The sequence below is a fragment of the Ornithodoros turicata genome, chromosome 1, assembly GCF_037126465.1.
Source record: "Ornithodoros turicata isolate Travis chromosome 1, ASM3712646v1, whole genome shotgun sequence".
Classification (NCBI taxonomy): Eukaryota; Metazoa; Arthropoda; class Arachnida; order Ixodida; family Argasidae; genus Ornithodoros; species Ornithodoros turicata.
Window position 1 is genome coordinate 214,869,098 of NC_088201.1, and position 17,015 is coordinate 214,886,112.

A 17,015-nucleotide genomic window follows, 5' to 3' on the forward strand; every position below is an offset into this window, starting at 1 on the left:
CGGCAACTTGGAGGACGTGTGTCCTTGTGTCCTGGAAACTGGCACCCTGCAACCGACGTGTTGACATCAGTTGTCAGCTTTTTAACACGAAACACTGAAATCAGTGGTGAACTATTAATTCATGGAGGCTGCAGCCGGAGAATGCCATACGTCCGTTCGTTTCATTACATAATTGTCTTTACAGATCGTTCATTCCAACTCTGACACTGACATTCAAATGGAACATGATAGACTGACAAGAGAGTGCTTGTCAGTGTTCCAAGATGAGCAAAAGATGGGAAAGCATGACGCAGAACTTCGGGAACAGCTCACCAAGGTAATATAGAGGGGATCCTTTTTGTCATGAACATACAAACAAGAGAAATTTGCAGAAATATGGAGGTTGTTACTTGATGTTGTGTTTGAAGTGTTTTCATAACTACTGCGATAGCACCGCTGATACCATTTTCGCAGGCAGGAAAGCCTACATAAATCTTGCAAGATGAATTGCCAAATTCACAAATCGCACTCATTAGATGTTTAGCAAAACTGGAGCCAATCATTATCTTAATCTACCTCCTTCTATAAAATTGATGGAAGAAACAGATGCTGATATATAGTCGCACAATTCTGCTATGAGAAAGAGACAACTCCACAACTGCGCACTTCTCAATCGCAAAAAGAGCGGAGCAATGTGCTTTCGAGCGATTGAACTGATTGGGGCAGACACTGATTTGCTGGGCATATAGACCACTTTTCTTCAGACGCTGTCAGACATAGGCACAGATTATGTCGGCACAGTTCCCTTTGAAGTCGGCTCAAACGACACATCCGCACCTCGTGTACCACAACTTTTCGTCCTTTAGAAGCTGACGTTAGATCTTTCGCCCAGTAGCAAAAAAATAAAAATAAAAAATTTAAGAGACGGTTATGTAGCTATCACAAACACCACTTTCAGAGTACCACTGAATCAGCTGGAGTCCTGCACCTTCCTTTTATCGAAATTGACTGGTACATGGCCACATCCGGACCACCAACGTTCCCCCCTCAAAGCTCTTCTCACTATTTGGACTCCGTAAGACATCTGTCCTCCTTACGAGGCGACTCATAATTTAACCTCCCACATTACCACCAGAAATAGGGTAGAATAGCTTCCAAATTGATGAAACTTTGCACTCAGCATCGTCAGATAATTGTTTTTGTTTGGTTGAAATGGTTCACCATGATACCATGTCTATCGGCAAGTCCCGTGATGTGTAGGTAAGGCCACCCCTCACGTCGTACACTGTGTCGTCACCTGTGATGGGCAAAGGGGCGGCAATCCCAACCGCTGCCGAAACGGACGGCGGTAGGGATCTGAGATCCCCCTTAATTGAGGGCATTGCATCACCCTTGGGCAAAGCACCTCAAAACTGTACTTGAAGTAAAATACGAACTAGCTCGCACACTTTCAACGGGCTACCGCATCCGGCGCGGTCGATTCCGAAACAACTATGCCATTTCACGCCTCGTCCATCGCCGATATTGACGCCAAAACTCCGACGTGAATTAGTGGAGTTGTTTCTGCACAATTTCATCTAACGCATGGTAACAGGAGACGACGGATGTTGAGGGCATACCGTAATTAATTATCTCTAAACGCCTTAGGACAAGGAAAATCAGTGAGCGCCCCTTGGACCGGATATGGCTAATCAGGGAATGGCAGAGACCTTGGCGTCCCGTGGGCAGGTATGATGGCTGGGCTGTTTAGGTAGCGGAGAAATCTGTAATCGACTGGTCGAATGCTGTTTCTGGTTAGCGTCGTACGTGTTTGTGCAGCTAAGAGACTGACATCAGTCAGCACTCACGCTCGTAAGCGAAATCCAGCGTATTTCCGAGGTCTTTTCACGCAGCATATCCTGGTACGAACGCAAGCGGACGACCTCGGAGACGGCCTCTGCGCTGCTCTCTCATTCGCGTGTCCGGTTTACGTCATTCTGGCTTAGCTGCAGACGCAGTGCGAATCTTTAAAACTCGCTTATTTCATAACTAAGCTGTTTCCAGAAGAGAACCTTGACGAAGTAGACTATTAAGCGGTAACAAACGTTACTCGAATCGATGACGTACACAAGTTCCCAGATACGATAGTCCATTTAAGTACAGTACAAAGTACCATACTACAAATGTGTTTAAAGTAAAGTAAACACGTATTGCAAAGTACATTGCAAATTGAGATTGTATCGCTGCACGTTTCAGCACGTGGTTGTGATCAAGCGTGAGGTAATTGTGTTTCTACTGTTATCTTTCTAAAGCTATTAGCGAGTGTTTTTGCCAGGTGCTGGCAGGAAAACAAGAATGGTATACAGCTGACTCATTAATATGAACAGATGGATATGATTTTGCGACCGAGTTCTGCGGTTATATTGCAAACTGGGTACGTGATTGCTGCAAAGGAAGGTACCGAAGAAAAGTACATAAAGCACAGTACAAAATTGAAATACACTTTAATACTACAAAATGTTTTTAATCTCTCAATATTCCGGCGTGTTTGCAATGTTTCAATTTTTGCCTGATGTCTTAAGTGGGTTACTGAAAGGTGTCTGCCATAAGCAGAGTAAATAAATCTCAAAGCGTGGTTTTGAATTCTCTCTCTTGTCTCGACGTGGATGTTCTTTAATGAGTCCCAGACATTACTTGCGTTCTTAAGAATTGGCCTGATGATTGATTTATAAACTAGTAGCTTTATGCTGACAGGAGCTTTGTTGAGTTTCCTCCTGAACATACCCACTTTCTTCAACGCTTAAGAGCATATCATTTCTATTCGCGACTCCAGTGAACTTCCAAGCCCCGAAATTCCCAATGGCCCGAAATTCCAAGACGAGTGCAGGTCTCCCGAGCAAAGCGAGCGTAGGGACTTCACTGTCGACCGAAGTATGTTAATCTGTTTCAGCTTTTCATATGCATAAATTGACGTGCTTCACGACAAAGGAATTAATTTTGTCTTCTGGTTATCTCATACTGTGCCAGTTCAACTCAGAGAAGTAAGCAAAAAAAGTTTCCGTCGTCGGAGTTTGTTTACAAACGTGAGTCGAACGAACGAAGGAGGCATTTTAGAAATGCCTTCATTACACACATAATGCCTCCTGACATTATTTTATCTAAGAAGGCAAAGCAGGGATTAGTTTCTTAAGAAGCGTGACTTAGCATGTGTTTTGGCATGTGGATTAGTTGTCTGCAAGGTAATGCAATTTTCGAGTTTCTCCTCCGATAGTCCCGTAGTATGTGAGTGCTGCAAATGAACAACAGCTCCGTTCGAAGTGTAGTGTCTGTAGGAATTATATAGTTTTTGTCCGAACTTCGATGCTCAAGTAATCGTAAAAAATTGTGATGAACAAGTTAACGTACACATGGGCATTTGCAAGAACTCAAGAGATCACGTCTTTGTTTGGTTTGGTGATGACAAAACGTGCTCATATGACGTAACGTTTGTATAACTCTGACTGCATGTCAAACGTATACATGAACGATATACATATTTTGAAATCCCGTGGGACACACGCATATGTCTGACGTTTTGTCTTCTATTAACACCATACATGTGCAATGATTTAACATGCCATATGTTGCGCGGCGAAAATCTGAGCGCTGCAAACATGCTCTGGCACAGTGAAGTATTCTTTTTCTGCACTGCTCTTGGTATTCACGTACAACTTGGTTGATACTTTTATCTTTCCGAGTCATTCGTTGAAACGTGTGCGACACCAGACAGAAGCTTTCTCTCGCTGAGACCACAGTAGTCTAGAAATCTAGCCCACCTAGCAGTACCTATCTAGCAAAACAATTGCTAGATACGCTAACTAGCGTATTTAGCATCAACAAACAAGACCGCCCCCGTCCCCGCCCCATCCCCGCCCCATCCCACTCTTGCGAATGTTAATTAGGGCTAAACCACGTGAGCGCCAGCTCACAGATACCAACCTCACTGTATCATCTGAGGAATTAACCACGTGGGCACCAGCCCACTTTCACGACTCCATCTGGTAAGCCATCCCTGGCTTTAGTTCATGGTTCTAACATGACATCGTTCTAATATATGACAAACCATAGCTATATGGATGTAACATCTTTATTACAATTTTTTTCTGTGGGACCAGGAATAGAAGGGCAACATCTGTTGCGGGGGTGATAACAGATGAGTTCCCTCCTACTCCCGTATGCCAACTCTGTAATGAAACCTCGTGACGGTGCACACCCCAACACCATCGCTTCATTAGAGAGACCAATCCGTACACATTAAAAAAATTCAACCATAGCCAAAAGGTAGCGTGTCAATTCCATCATCACAAATGAAGCGTTTCGTATCCAGTGGATTGAGGGCTATTTTTGTCACTGACACACTTTTGTTGACATTGTCCTTGTGCACAATGAGGTTCTGTTTAACTTTATGCATTGTGCCCTGCTCGAGAGCATTCGTGTACATAGAGAAGTGGAGTTTTTGTGCTTCACATTGTTTAACACCCTTAGCGCGATTGTACTGCTTTTTGCTGCACAGATCGAGGGCGTACAGCTTTGGCTTCAGACAACAGAAGCCAAGAATGTGATCACGAGGAAGCTCATTTTTAAACTTTCCTAGTACCATCCTGTTTTTTGTCGAATAGAGTGGGTGATCAGGGTCACATCCAGAGTTGTCTAGATGCTCGTCAGCTAGTTCGTGGAGTACTTTATCGTCACTCAGCATCACAATGTAAGAATCAGTGTCCATGTATAGCAGTCGTGTATCAGGGGCTACACGGAGAAGATGGTTATGATAAAAATCAAACATCTTCAGCTTAGACAATTCCAATATTGTGAAGCCCAGGTACAGCGGTTGCTTCATGCGAAGAACAGACTGACTAAATTGGAACAAGATGACGTGAGAGCTCAGAGGGCGGAACTGTTTCAAGTTTGGTTTACGTAGAAGCTTCAACACTTGCTCATCTGTTACTGTGAGGCGACAATTTACGAATTTCCTGACTTGCATACATGTCCTGCCATATACACTATTAATCATTGGCTTTGATTGCTGTTTCTCAAATGCGTTTGTAGCTCGCTTCCGAAGTTCGTGACTGAAGTCGACATAGGATCGCAGAAAGGGCTTTTGATTGAACTTGAGAACCCTGTGAACTTTAGTGAGACGCAACCCCAATTGCAGATACAGTTGCAAATTGCGATAGTGGAGAAAGTACCTCTCTTTATCAAATAATGTTAGCAACAGTTTTGCTTCGGTAGCTTTCTGTGGAAGATTGAACTTCTTCATGAGCGCCTTCTGATAGTCTGACAATAGCTCATAACGAACGGACATTTTTTCAGTGGCAACGGGAAGATCTCTGTGGCGTTCATGAGTTGCTCGGTCATACACTAGGTCTATCTCAAGAAAGTAACCCACAGGGGTATCATCTCGTATCTGAGCTATATCCAAGTTAACAATTTCCTCCTCAGTGAGCCACTCAAATCCTCCGTAAGGCAATGGTTCTCTCATGACTGCTCCATACAGGCCATTTACATCAATGTAGTTAATTATTTTTTTTTCTTTTTCGAAACACATCTGCTAAAAGCAGTGTGTCTGTCAGAAGGTATAAGTTCGAATACTCTCCAAGACTCTTGAGCCGAAATTTTTCATACACATTCTGCGCGTGGTTGTAGTCTTGTTCACTTACTTCAGTTCCATTCAAAATGTTAAAGAACTTATCTCGAGGTGGTAGCGAAGGCTCATCATAGGCTTCAAAACCGGTGACAAAGTTATAACAGAAGACCCCCTTACGAACAACCAGCTGAAAGTGTTCCTCATTTGGAAAAAACTGGCGAAGGCATTGAAAGTTGGATTCACCTTTATCACGTAGATTTTTCACTAGTGTTTCAAGGCTTGCGTTCAGAAAACTCAAACTGTCCAAGAATCGATAAGAGCCGATGTCAATTGCTTTAAATTTTTGACAGCTGGTGGCAATCACGTTGATGTCTGACTTCTTAAGCAGATGTAAATGAGACAGGAGAAAACTCATGTCATAGTTAGCATTATGTGCAATGATTGGAATCTTGGGTGGCACTCTCAGTTTCAGGTTACACGTCTGACATAGTGTTTGTCGAAATTCTCCGCTTACATGGTCTCGAACTTTTTGTCTTTTAGCAAAGGATTCTTTGCAGATATTACAATGAGTGGCTGCTCTATGTTGACGCTCATTCTCTTCGGTCATTTCTAGAGGTGCAAAAGCATGTATCCATCCTAAAATTTCGTCATGCAATTTCCGCAGCAGCTCCATAAATACTGTGACACAATTAGGACCACGGAAAAGATGCTTTTGCAACACGTGTGAGTCGGATGCACGTATAACCAAAAGGCAAAATGAGGAAGGACAGTGATCCTCATACACATTTGTTTCCTCCAAACACGGTGACAAAACACTTTCAAAATCATATACACAGTAGAAAGGGACTTCCGACATGAGATGTTCCCCGGCAAATGCTACCGTCTCTCCCTTCTTAGGGTAAATTGTCTTAGCAACCTTCTGATGCAAACACATCTTTAAATGATCACTGAGGATTCTGTTTGATGAGAAGCCCATCATACACCTCTTGCAATGAAACCGTCCGCTAGGTTGAAATAATCCATTAAAATTTGTGATAAGCAGAAAATGAGAGTCGATTAGCAACAGATCCACATGTTTCTCATGCTCGTCATCGACAACCTTGATGGGGTACAGAGATTTGTCTTCCCTTTCGTAGGCGTACACATTGATACTGATACCATTATTTTTTTCGAATGCTTCAACCTCTTTTGGGAAAGCTACCGGGAATGTTTTCGGAAAAACATACTCAGAAATACATGGTCTGTATGAAGATGCCCTACGCCTGCGATAACCAGTAGCAGGATGCAGTGCAGCTATTACAGAGAAGGCAAAACACATGTTCTGCTCATCTTCATGCAAACCAAAGTCCACACACAACAGAGAACGAAACTTATGCTTCAATTCTTGCGGTAACTCAAACTGGGCACATCCAATCAGTTGAGGCATCAAACATCCAATGTTCATGATACAGGCATGAATGCGAAAGAGAAAAAAACCTGAACCTTCTACTTCGAGGTTTTCCAAATTTTCTGCTATTTCAGCAGTCACTTGAGTGATAGAAGGTTCTACATCTGCCTCTGACCATACTGTCACTACTTTGGAAGGCACGAAACTAATTTCGAGCTGTAACTCATCGTCTGGCGTGTGACGACCAAGTTCCACTTTAACCAATAAAAAATAGCGCAGTGGGAAACCAAAGTGTCGTAAGACATCAGCAATGTACTGTCTGTACTCGTGAAAAAAGGTTGTAACATCATGTCCGCTAACGTCCCTGTCGTGTAAATGTAGCTCGAACCGATTAGTATAGTTTCGCAGTGTGCACAAAGTCTCACAAAAAGGAATGCAGGGGGCTTGAAGATTGTGAACATTTGCCAAGTGAATCTGAAGACCTAATGCTGTTGCATAATACTGCCGTTCGTGCTGGGAGCATAAGTGACACGTCACCATATCTCATCACTTTCTCTTCGAATTGGTGAAGATAATATCTGGCGAAATGACTTTTTTACCATCTTTGGTAAACCGTTCTTTCTTCTCCATTTTGAGATTTGGAAGCAGTCGCATTTCCTCTAGCTCTTCCTCCGACAATTTTTTGAAGCGTCCAGGTAGATACACTTTCACTGGCTTGTCGTTTTCCATGCGGAGCTCCACGTATACTGCCTCGCCATACATAGTGTCAATTTTCTGAATGTCCAGTACTTCGAACTTTTCGTTTTTGGGTATGATGCTCATTTTCTGAATTTCACCGTCACCACATTTTTTCAGTTTATCCAACTTTTCCATGACGGATGACATAGCTTACTTGTGTTATGGAGGCTTTGCTGTTATGATGACAATTTGCTTTCTCCTCTTGCTGTATAGAATGAACTGAAAGAGAAGAATAGATTTGTAAACTCTTACATCTTCCACAGGAATATGTAACACACCTCCTCAGTCTGACGTTCTGAATGAAGAACCACTCTCTATGTCCGCTCTTATATAGCGATTGCATGCAGCTCTCTAACATGTGTGCACAGCCTTGAACGTCTACATCCTTGCAACGTTATACGTGAAGACATGTTTCAGCGTGTCCTATCTAACTTCATTGGTCTGGTAACTAACATACCTGCGTGCACAACCTTGAATGTCTACAACCTTGAACGTGTGTACTTCGACTTTGGGCAAGCTTAGAGCACAGACTTGTCTTTGCTTTTTGTTGTAACCTTCCATTATGGAATGCTCCTGGTCTGATAACTAACACGGCTGTGCGCAACCTTGAATGTCTACAACCTTGAATGTCTACAACCTTGAATGTCTGTATTTCAGTTTAGCCAATCTGAGAGTGATGTACAGGCTCGTCTTTGCTGTAACCTTCCTTTATGTAATGTTGTGATTTCATAGCATGCTTCATTCGTTTGCAAAAGATGGCTGAGGTTGGACCTTATAGGTTTACCACTCCGGTCTCAATGACCATATCAGGTCAAAGCCAGAGTGGAAAGACGACACTTGTTACACGTCTAATTAAACATAGAGCTGCTGTCTTCGACAAACCATTTGATCATATATTGTACATATACTTGTACAAACAACCAATCTTCGTAATTTTCCAGAGGTAACCTTCAGTCAGGATATTCCTACTAATCTTGATACTGTAAGAAATTCTTTAATAATTATTTGATGATTGCTTAGCCGACAAACAAAGGCTCAAAGAAATCTGCAATTTTTATGTAGCTGGCTGTCACCACCTCAACTGTTCAGCTATTTTCATAACACAATATTTATTTATTAATGATCCTCTGTATAGATGCATTCAGTTTAACAGCAGTGCCTTAATTTTATGTCGTTCCGCCCGCGCTGCGGACCAAATGCAAATACTTTCACGACAACTGTTTGGTCAAAAGAAAAGTGAACTACTGCCAAGTATATATAAAGATGCTTGCAAGAAACCATATTCATACCTTGTAATTGACCTATCCCAAAACTGTTCAGACCAATTTAGGGTGTGGACTAATATATTTCCAGACGACCAGCGACAAATAGTATATAAAACATGAAACGTGTCAAGAAGAATATTCATTTTCTTCAGTTGCTTGCTGATGCAAAGTTGCCGGAGCAACGTTATTTTCTCGTGGAACATGCTACGAGAGAGCAACTAACTGCTATTCGAGAGATTTGTATGAATCTTTGTAAAAGAAACATTAAGGTAGCTCCAAGAGTGAGAAATCAGTTGCAACCTTATGCAACACCTATCCGCTTTTTGGCAAAACGAGACACTACAGGAGTGAAGGAAGTTCGAAAGGTATTGCAACAATCTGGTGGTTTTCTACAGTTCCTTTTGCCACCTTTGCTGGGTCTCCTCTCGACTTTAGGTGGAAGGGCGATAGCAAAAGCAATCGGAGTGTAGTCGATGCAGAAATACGAGCTTGTGCCTTACCGGGAAACCCCCATCCCACAGATATTTAAGAAAGATGAACCAGATGATATCAAAGCAAAAGAGATAATCCAATATCTTCACTCCTTGCTACATCCCACTGTGAGTGAGAGCACACCTACACTGGGTTCAACAACAGCGAGAGAAGAGGAAACACAGACCGAGGAAAAAAGTAATACTGTCGTTGATTTCATGAGCAGTGGCTATAAAATCAGATCAGAAAACCTATTACGTCTTCTGGAACCAACGATCTCATGGGATAGGAAAACATTTCAGATAATTGTCGACGGTGAGCGAGTAGACAATACTAATATAATTGACCTCGTATACTATCTCGTGACGAAAGCAAGAAATGTTCAAAGACCACCCTATTTTGATCGGATTTTGCCGCTATTGGTCAAGCTAAACTTACCAGCACTTATTGTGCACCCATCTCGTCTTCAAAAACATACAGCAGAGAAAACTCTGGCCACTCCTTCACCTCATTCCGTAAGTGAAGCTTCCACACCTCGACGTGCGTCACCACCGCTCACACGAGCCGCGAAGCGCGCACGACAGCTCACATGGACACCGTACTGAACTCCGAGGAGAGAGGCTACTTCGAAGAAGAAAAAATACTGTCACACTTCCCTCCAAGACATCATAAAAAGGTATTAGCTATGCTTCAGCTGATGACAACGGTTCTGGCTTACGACGAGTACGGAAGAGTTATCTGTCACGGAAAGGTGGTGCCACACTCATCTATTGTTGAGCTTTTGAAGTACGAACTTCACAACAGGCAACCTCCTTGGATGAGAGGAGACGTTTCAGCTACAATCAACGCTTATCTATCACTCGATGCTCTTAGAGTTTGCAGTAGGAAGAAGTACTAATGGCAGCCTACTATGACCCGCAACATGTCGGCAGCTTTGGTGGAGTGCAGAGACTTGCTCGAGCCATTGGCGAAAAGAAGGACAAAGTCACTCAATTTCTGGAGACAAGTGATGTGTACAGTTTGCATAAGGAATACAAGCGACCCACAAAGTTTCGAAAAACCATTGCACTTGGACTTCGTGAACTATTCCAGGCTGACCTAAAGGATTTGCAAAGTCTAAAGAACCAGAACGATGGTTTTCGCTATTTGCTCTTTTGTATAGATGCTTTCTCTCGGCTTCTTGCCATTGTACCTATTCGTAATAAACGATCTCCCGAGGTTATTCGGGCTTTTAAACTTGCCTTTAAAAGAATTGGGACACCCAAGCTTTTGCACACAGATCATGGAACAGAATTTACAAACAAGGTGGTACAACAGTTTCTGAAAGCAAGGGGGATCCGGCTCATCCATACAAATTCACCTATGAAGGCCTCTATCTGCGAGCGATCTCAGCGAACAATTGTGACCACACTGTACCGTATCTTCACATTCCAGGGTCACAAGCGATATGTGAACATTTTACCTCAAGTAGTGAAAGCTTACAACAATCGCGTACACAGATCGCTTTCTGCCAGACCAGTGGACGTAAAGAAAGAAAACGAGCACATTTTCCGAGAGAGACTGTACCCCAGCCCGGTTGGACCACCAAAAAAGCCGTGCTACAGTGTTGGAGACGTAGTGAGAATTGCAAAATACAGACATCAGCTAATAAAACGTTATTTAGGGTCATTTACGTCAGAACTCTTCGTGGTGAGAGCGATCAAGTTAGGGTATCCTAACACGTACCTATTACGTGATCTTAAAAATGAAGACATCATTGGTGGGTTTTATGAGAGTGAAATTGTACGAGTGAGAGAGGTTCCAAAAGTAGAGAAGATCACAAAACGACGAGTTAGAAATGGGAAACTTCAGTACTTGGTTCAGTTCACTGGCAGTCTGGACAAGAAGTGGATCGCAGAAAATTACCTTGGTTTGTAATGACCAGTCAAGACAAGTCAGCCGCCGATGACACAACATGGCCTGAGGTTGATCCTCGGCTTGATGGCGCATGGTCGTCATCATCAGACGCAGATGAAGAGCAGCCTGTGCTAGGTACAGATGTGTGTGGCAGATGGAGAAGAGGTTACACACTCGAATTTCGGATGCAGCCTGTGTGTCGTCTCAAACACGTCTCCTACAAGGAGATATTGGAATGTGGGTTAACACAAGTAGGCAAAACTTCGCTCGTGGAAGCTTTTAAAATTGTGACGGATATGGTGTTGCTGCCAGATCAACCTCCTGACAGGGTTACTTGGAAAACTGCAAAAACAATGTATGCCAGAGTTCACACCGCCTGTACGTTTGCCTCGGAATCACCTTTCGCCTTACTTGCTGAATGGTCACGTCACGTGGACGAAATTTTGACATATGCTGACGAGGTTGACGCTATGCATCTTGCTGCCGAGAGTCTATGTTTCATGGAACAAGCCGAGTCTGAAGGTTGGCACTACTTAACAGGCTACATCAGCAAGCTAACACTTGACCTCTGCAAACATCGACTGGTGCACAATGGAGCATAAAAAAATAATCACCGCTCGTGTATCAGGGAAATAAAAATGTACATTTGTACTAAGCCCTCTCATTTCATTGTGAGTGAACAGACATGGATAGATGTTTGTGTGTTCTCTTCTCCGTTGTGTGGCACACGTTTTTGCTTGTTGTGGTGATCATCGAGCTAACGAAGCTTCCATCCTCTTCCCTTCAGCTTCATCAGGGCAATTGCAGCAAAGAAGCTGTACTGGAAAAATATGTTTATGTACATTCGTGCCCTTCTGACTTGCTTGTGGTACGCATTTGGAGTGAAAACGGTAAACCGAAGCATTCTGGTGTTACCCTAACACGAAATGAAACACGCCAGCTGCAAAAATGCTTAGAGACAGCCAATCTTACAAGGACCTATTACGATAACGAATGCTCAGATGTATGCTGTTTGTGCTTAGAACGTGAGTTAAAACTTCGCCGCTGCCCAGGCAACATTTACTCTCTTGGCAGAACAATTGGTCGACATCACTCTGGCTATGGAATCTCACTATCTAAAAGGGCTGTGATCTCACTGTCCTTGTATCTAAATAAAAAAAAAATGTAACTGTTTGCAAACGTTTTCACTTCCTGTGATGGACTAGGAAAGCATTCCTTAAATCACAAAGACCTGCATGTCACCACTGAAAGCGGGAGGCATGAAACCTTGTCGTTCCTCATATTTGCATTTCCATAAATGACTTGCATGTTCATAGAAAAGCATTATATATATATGTATTACAAAAGAGGAGGGCAAATCCATGTACTTACCACAGTCTGTCTTTCCAGTCAAACACTCTCACGGAGAAAAAAATCTTCATCTGGAATCCCGAGTGGATTAACTTGAAAAAAAAAAAAAGTTTTCCACCTCTTCTCCATTGTATAGCACACATTTTTGCCTTGTTGTCAAGGAAGATCTCAAACTCTTCCCTTCAACCTCCTCGGAGTAGTTACAGCAAAAGAAGGAAGATGAACTGGAAAATATGTTTTATGTCAAACCAAAATCAAACGATTAAAAAAAAAAACACCGTTTCGCTAAGTTTAAATGCAAAGAAACATGCAGTAGCAAGACTGAACATTTCCTAAAGTAGGTAAAGTAGGCTCTCCCCCAGTGCACGTAGGAGTTGGGTGAAGACTAGCTACATCTCACAAATGAAGGTAGACACATTCCTTTCTTTCTGACCTGTTTGCCATTGACGTGCAGGTGAAGTGTTCTGTTGTTACCCGAACATGAAATGAAAGAGAGAAGCTAAAAAATGCTTAGAAGAAGTCGATCTTACAAGCCCAAAATGTGAGTTGGCCCTTCAACCTCGTCGGAGTAGTTACAACAAAGACGATGAACTGGAAAATATGTTTTATGAAGAACCAAAGTCAAACAATTAAAAAAAAACACCGTTCCGCTGAATTGAAATGCAAAGAAACAAGCAATCCAGCAAGGCTGAGCATTTCCTAACGTTGACTTCCCGCAACGCACGTAGAAGTTAGGTGAAGCCGACTTGTAAATTAGCAATGTCCCCCAAAACATACAACGCAATGCAATGTCCTAAATAAAAAAATAATGTTGTACTGTTTGCAATCGTTTATTTTTCATTTCATCTACTGCAATTATCTAAGAAGGTGCACTTTAAAATCACAAAGATTTGCATGTCGTCAGTGGGAAGGAATGAACCTCTTTTCTTTTTTTTTTCACGTACATGCATTCCAATGGCTGTGACCTTGCACGCTCACAGGGGAAGAACTTATAACAAGAGAAAAGAAAAAAAGCATGTACTCACCTTAGTCTGCTTTTCCACTCAAACACCCGCACGGAAAAACCTGAGCTGGAATGTCAAGTGAATCCACCTGAAAACAATCAAGTGGCATTCACTTGACATTCCAGCCCAGTCCGGAAAGCGTTGCGGACGAACCGTCTTATATAGAAGTCGCTTCGTTTGCCTATGAGAGTGCAGCGTCGACCGTCTCGCCCCAAAGACGTGATGAGGAAAGTGATATTATCGTTTATCCTTGAGAGGTAATTACGGCTTTACCCGGGCTGGCTCGCTCTGTTCAGAAATCAAAGCAGTCAGCATGGAGGTAGCTGTCATTAGTATACTGCGTCTTTTTTTCTTCTTTTTCCTGCGGCGCAACATGTATCACATAGTAATTATTTTTCCTGTCTTCGAGTTGCAAAGGCGACACCGGCTAGAGTAAAAAGGTACGACCTTTATCCAACGAGTTGTCTTATATGCAAATGCTTGCTATTGCAATAACATCGTGTATCTTCGAGCGTTTATTCGACTTGCTCATGCAAATCAGCAGAATAGATATCACAGTCTGAGTGGAAACAGCGTGACCTTCAGCCATCCCGTCGTCTAATATGCAAAGCGTCGCTAACACAACAACATCTTAATGGAATACGGAAAAAGTGATCTTATCATTTCTCGAGAGTTAATCCGTGTCGTACACAAAACGGATTAATGGGGAGAGGTAGCCTGGTCGACTGCAAGTCCAAGCATGTTTAATGAAATCTCTACAATGAATATCATGATGTTCCCCCATGATGCGTCGGATGTCGAATTTCGAAGCGGTAAGCCTTTTGTCGGTTACACGCCCCTTAGCACCCTGTCCATAATCACTTCTCAATACTAGCTATGCCATATCCTTGCAATTCGCAACGATGTTGTGGCGGGGGTCGGTGCATTTTTCTTTTTTTCGATCGGTTGTCGAAGGTCAGAGCTGTAGGCTCTAGCTGTTTTTTTTTTCGGTTACGCTCTTAGCGCTCTGAAGTTTAAGTATATACAGTGAAGCCTCGTTATTATGACCATGGTCGTTCCCGAAAATTTTGGTCATAATGCGGAATTGTCATATTAACGGGGGTATTTGCAGAGGTTTCACAGCAATGTTCCCCAAGAATGTGGTCGTAAAGCGCGTATGTCAGATTATCGGGGGTCATATTAACGAGGGTTCACTGTACTGTCTCCTCGCACTTCGGAAGGAGTCGATTGGCTCATCAACCATTTCCATTAGGCAGACGATAGCGAGGTGTCCTACTTGTCGACTTTAAAACGTAATAAGAAAAAAAAATATTTGAACAATGTTGTGCCATGTATGAATCGAGCTATCGTTTTATCCTTGCAGGAATCCAATATACAAAATACAGAAGCCGACACTGAAGATTTTTGTTTATGTTTAATTTGTACAACCTTTCGCGTGGAGGTCCACGCTTCCTCTGTATTTGTTTATGGGATCTACAGGACTTGACTCCCCTCTTCGTATACGCTTTTGCAGGATCGAGTAAGAATTGTGCAACTATCCATAAAGAATTAATCTTCGTAATCTTATTATTATTTCTTTTTTACTAAGATCCTTAGATGGATGTTCGGTTATGGCACATTTCTGATTTCATAACTAAGCTAATTATTCATTGTTAACGTAGTTTGTTTAAAACAAGAGGTATATCATTCTGATGGAACTACACAATTAAGATGACATTCAGTGAGTGCATCCTACAGGCAAGCAAAGGGGTTGGTGCCCCCACGTGGTCAGCCACAACTGGTCAGGTTTAAAATCTGCGAGAGGGTGGAGGTAAACTTATTAAGAAGTATAACGACAGCTTCGTGGGCTGGTTCAACCTTCGTGAGATGATGGGGTGCTGCTGTAGTGGGACTGGGGGTAGTTCAGTCATAATTAAAATACGATCTTGCAACTGTGCTTTTTATGTAGTTCCTTCTAATCTACAGTAGGCATGCAACCTAATTATAATAAGAAGCGCGTGTTGCGCGTGCGAGGGACTTGCTGGAGGCTGGCTTACGATATGGGGGCTGGTGCCCACGTGGTTAATTCATCAGATGACACAGTGAGGTCGGTATCACTCTGACGTGGTTTACTCCAACACCGTAGGGCGTGCACCTAATTATAATATTAAGAAAGGCATGTTGCAGGGATGGCTTACCAGATGGAGTCGTGAAAGTGGGCTGGTGCCCACGTGGTTAAGTCCTCAGATGATACAGTGAGGTCAGTATCTGTGGGCTGGCACTCACGTGGTTTAGCCCTAATTAACATTCGCAAGAGCGGGATGGGGCGGGGACGGGGGCGGTCTTGTTTGTTGATGCTAAATACGCTAGTAAGCGTATCTAGCAATTGTTTTGCTAGATAGGCACTGCTAGGTGGGCTAGATTTCTAGACTACTGACCACCCGTAGTGGATGCTTGTCTACGCCGCATTGGTACGGTGATATTGTTTACTTTGCATGAGGTTTGAAAATGCATACATGTCAGCAAGACAAAGAAATCCCAGTTCCTTGGTCTGTATTCCGAAGATTAATATTAAGATGAAACCGCGGCGACACCGTCGATCATGAAAGCATGCGATGGGTCAACACATATGAGAATTCCGTTCCGTTCTTCTTGATTAGGAAATGATGAAAATAATGCGTGGCGTATTTACAACATGCTGAGAAGAAATTCGTACTGCAACATTCCTGTTTTCGATTTTGATACATTCTTTGTTGCCGGCTTTCTGTCCATAAACAGGAGAAACGTGTTCCGCTGTACTGCTTCCCTGCCCCGACGTGATCTCTACCGCAGCTTTTCGAAATCTCCGCCAGGTGGCTATGGGTTCGTTGGAGTCGCGAATATGCACTCCACAGTCCACCTTTCATGTTATGGGTATGCACAAGTACTTAAAACTTGTCACATTATTTAGCACAATTTCGGAATAAATCTATTCTGTTCTGTTCTCGGCGGATGTGGGCGCATCGCTCGAGCGCGCGTTGTTGGCTCGGCTAGTCACCGTGTAACACTCACCGGATGGATTTATTGACCTCCGGGATATATTAATATAGAACAAACGCCCATAAGCTGTCTAAAGAAAGAAAACCGCGAACACCATCACGCACGCGAAACGTGTTATACTGCCATCTTCCATTGTCTCCCTCCCCAGTCTCCTGCTCAGGCCTTTCTCTCCTACGCGTGGCTCGCGCCCCATCTGTTTGGGCAGGATATCGCCTTTACAGACACCCACCCCTAAGCAGCAACCGCTAGAATACACTGCTAGCCAATGTCTGAAGAAACCGTGATCAGCGACGGAACAAGACTGC

The 17,015-nt window shown here is 43.0% G+C and overlaps 1 protein-coding gene across 5 annotated transcripts in view; it reads left to right on the plus strand.

Moving 5' to 3' along the window:
- LOC135379041 (uncharacterized) overlaps positions 1–17,015 on the plus strand; it is a 297,822-nt gene that overhangs the window by 254,944 nt on the left and 25,863 nt on the right. For 4 of the 5 annotated variants that reach the window (XM_064612291.1, XM_064612293.1, XM_064612294.1 and 1 more), the window contains one exon: positions 185–316. In XM_064612291.1, the coding sequence (XP_064468361.1) occupies positions 185–316 (132 nt within the window). Of the gene's footprint in view, positions 1–184; positions 317–15,055; positions 15,599–17,015 lie in introns of those variants that run through there. The other variant, XM_064612295.1, reaches the window with a different exon arrangement.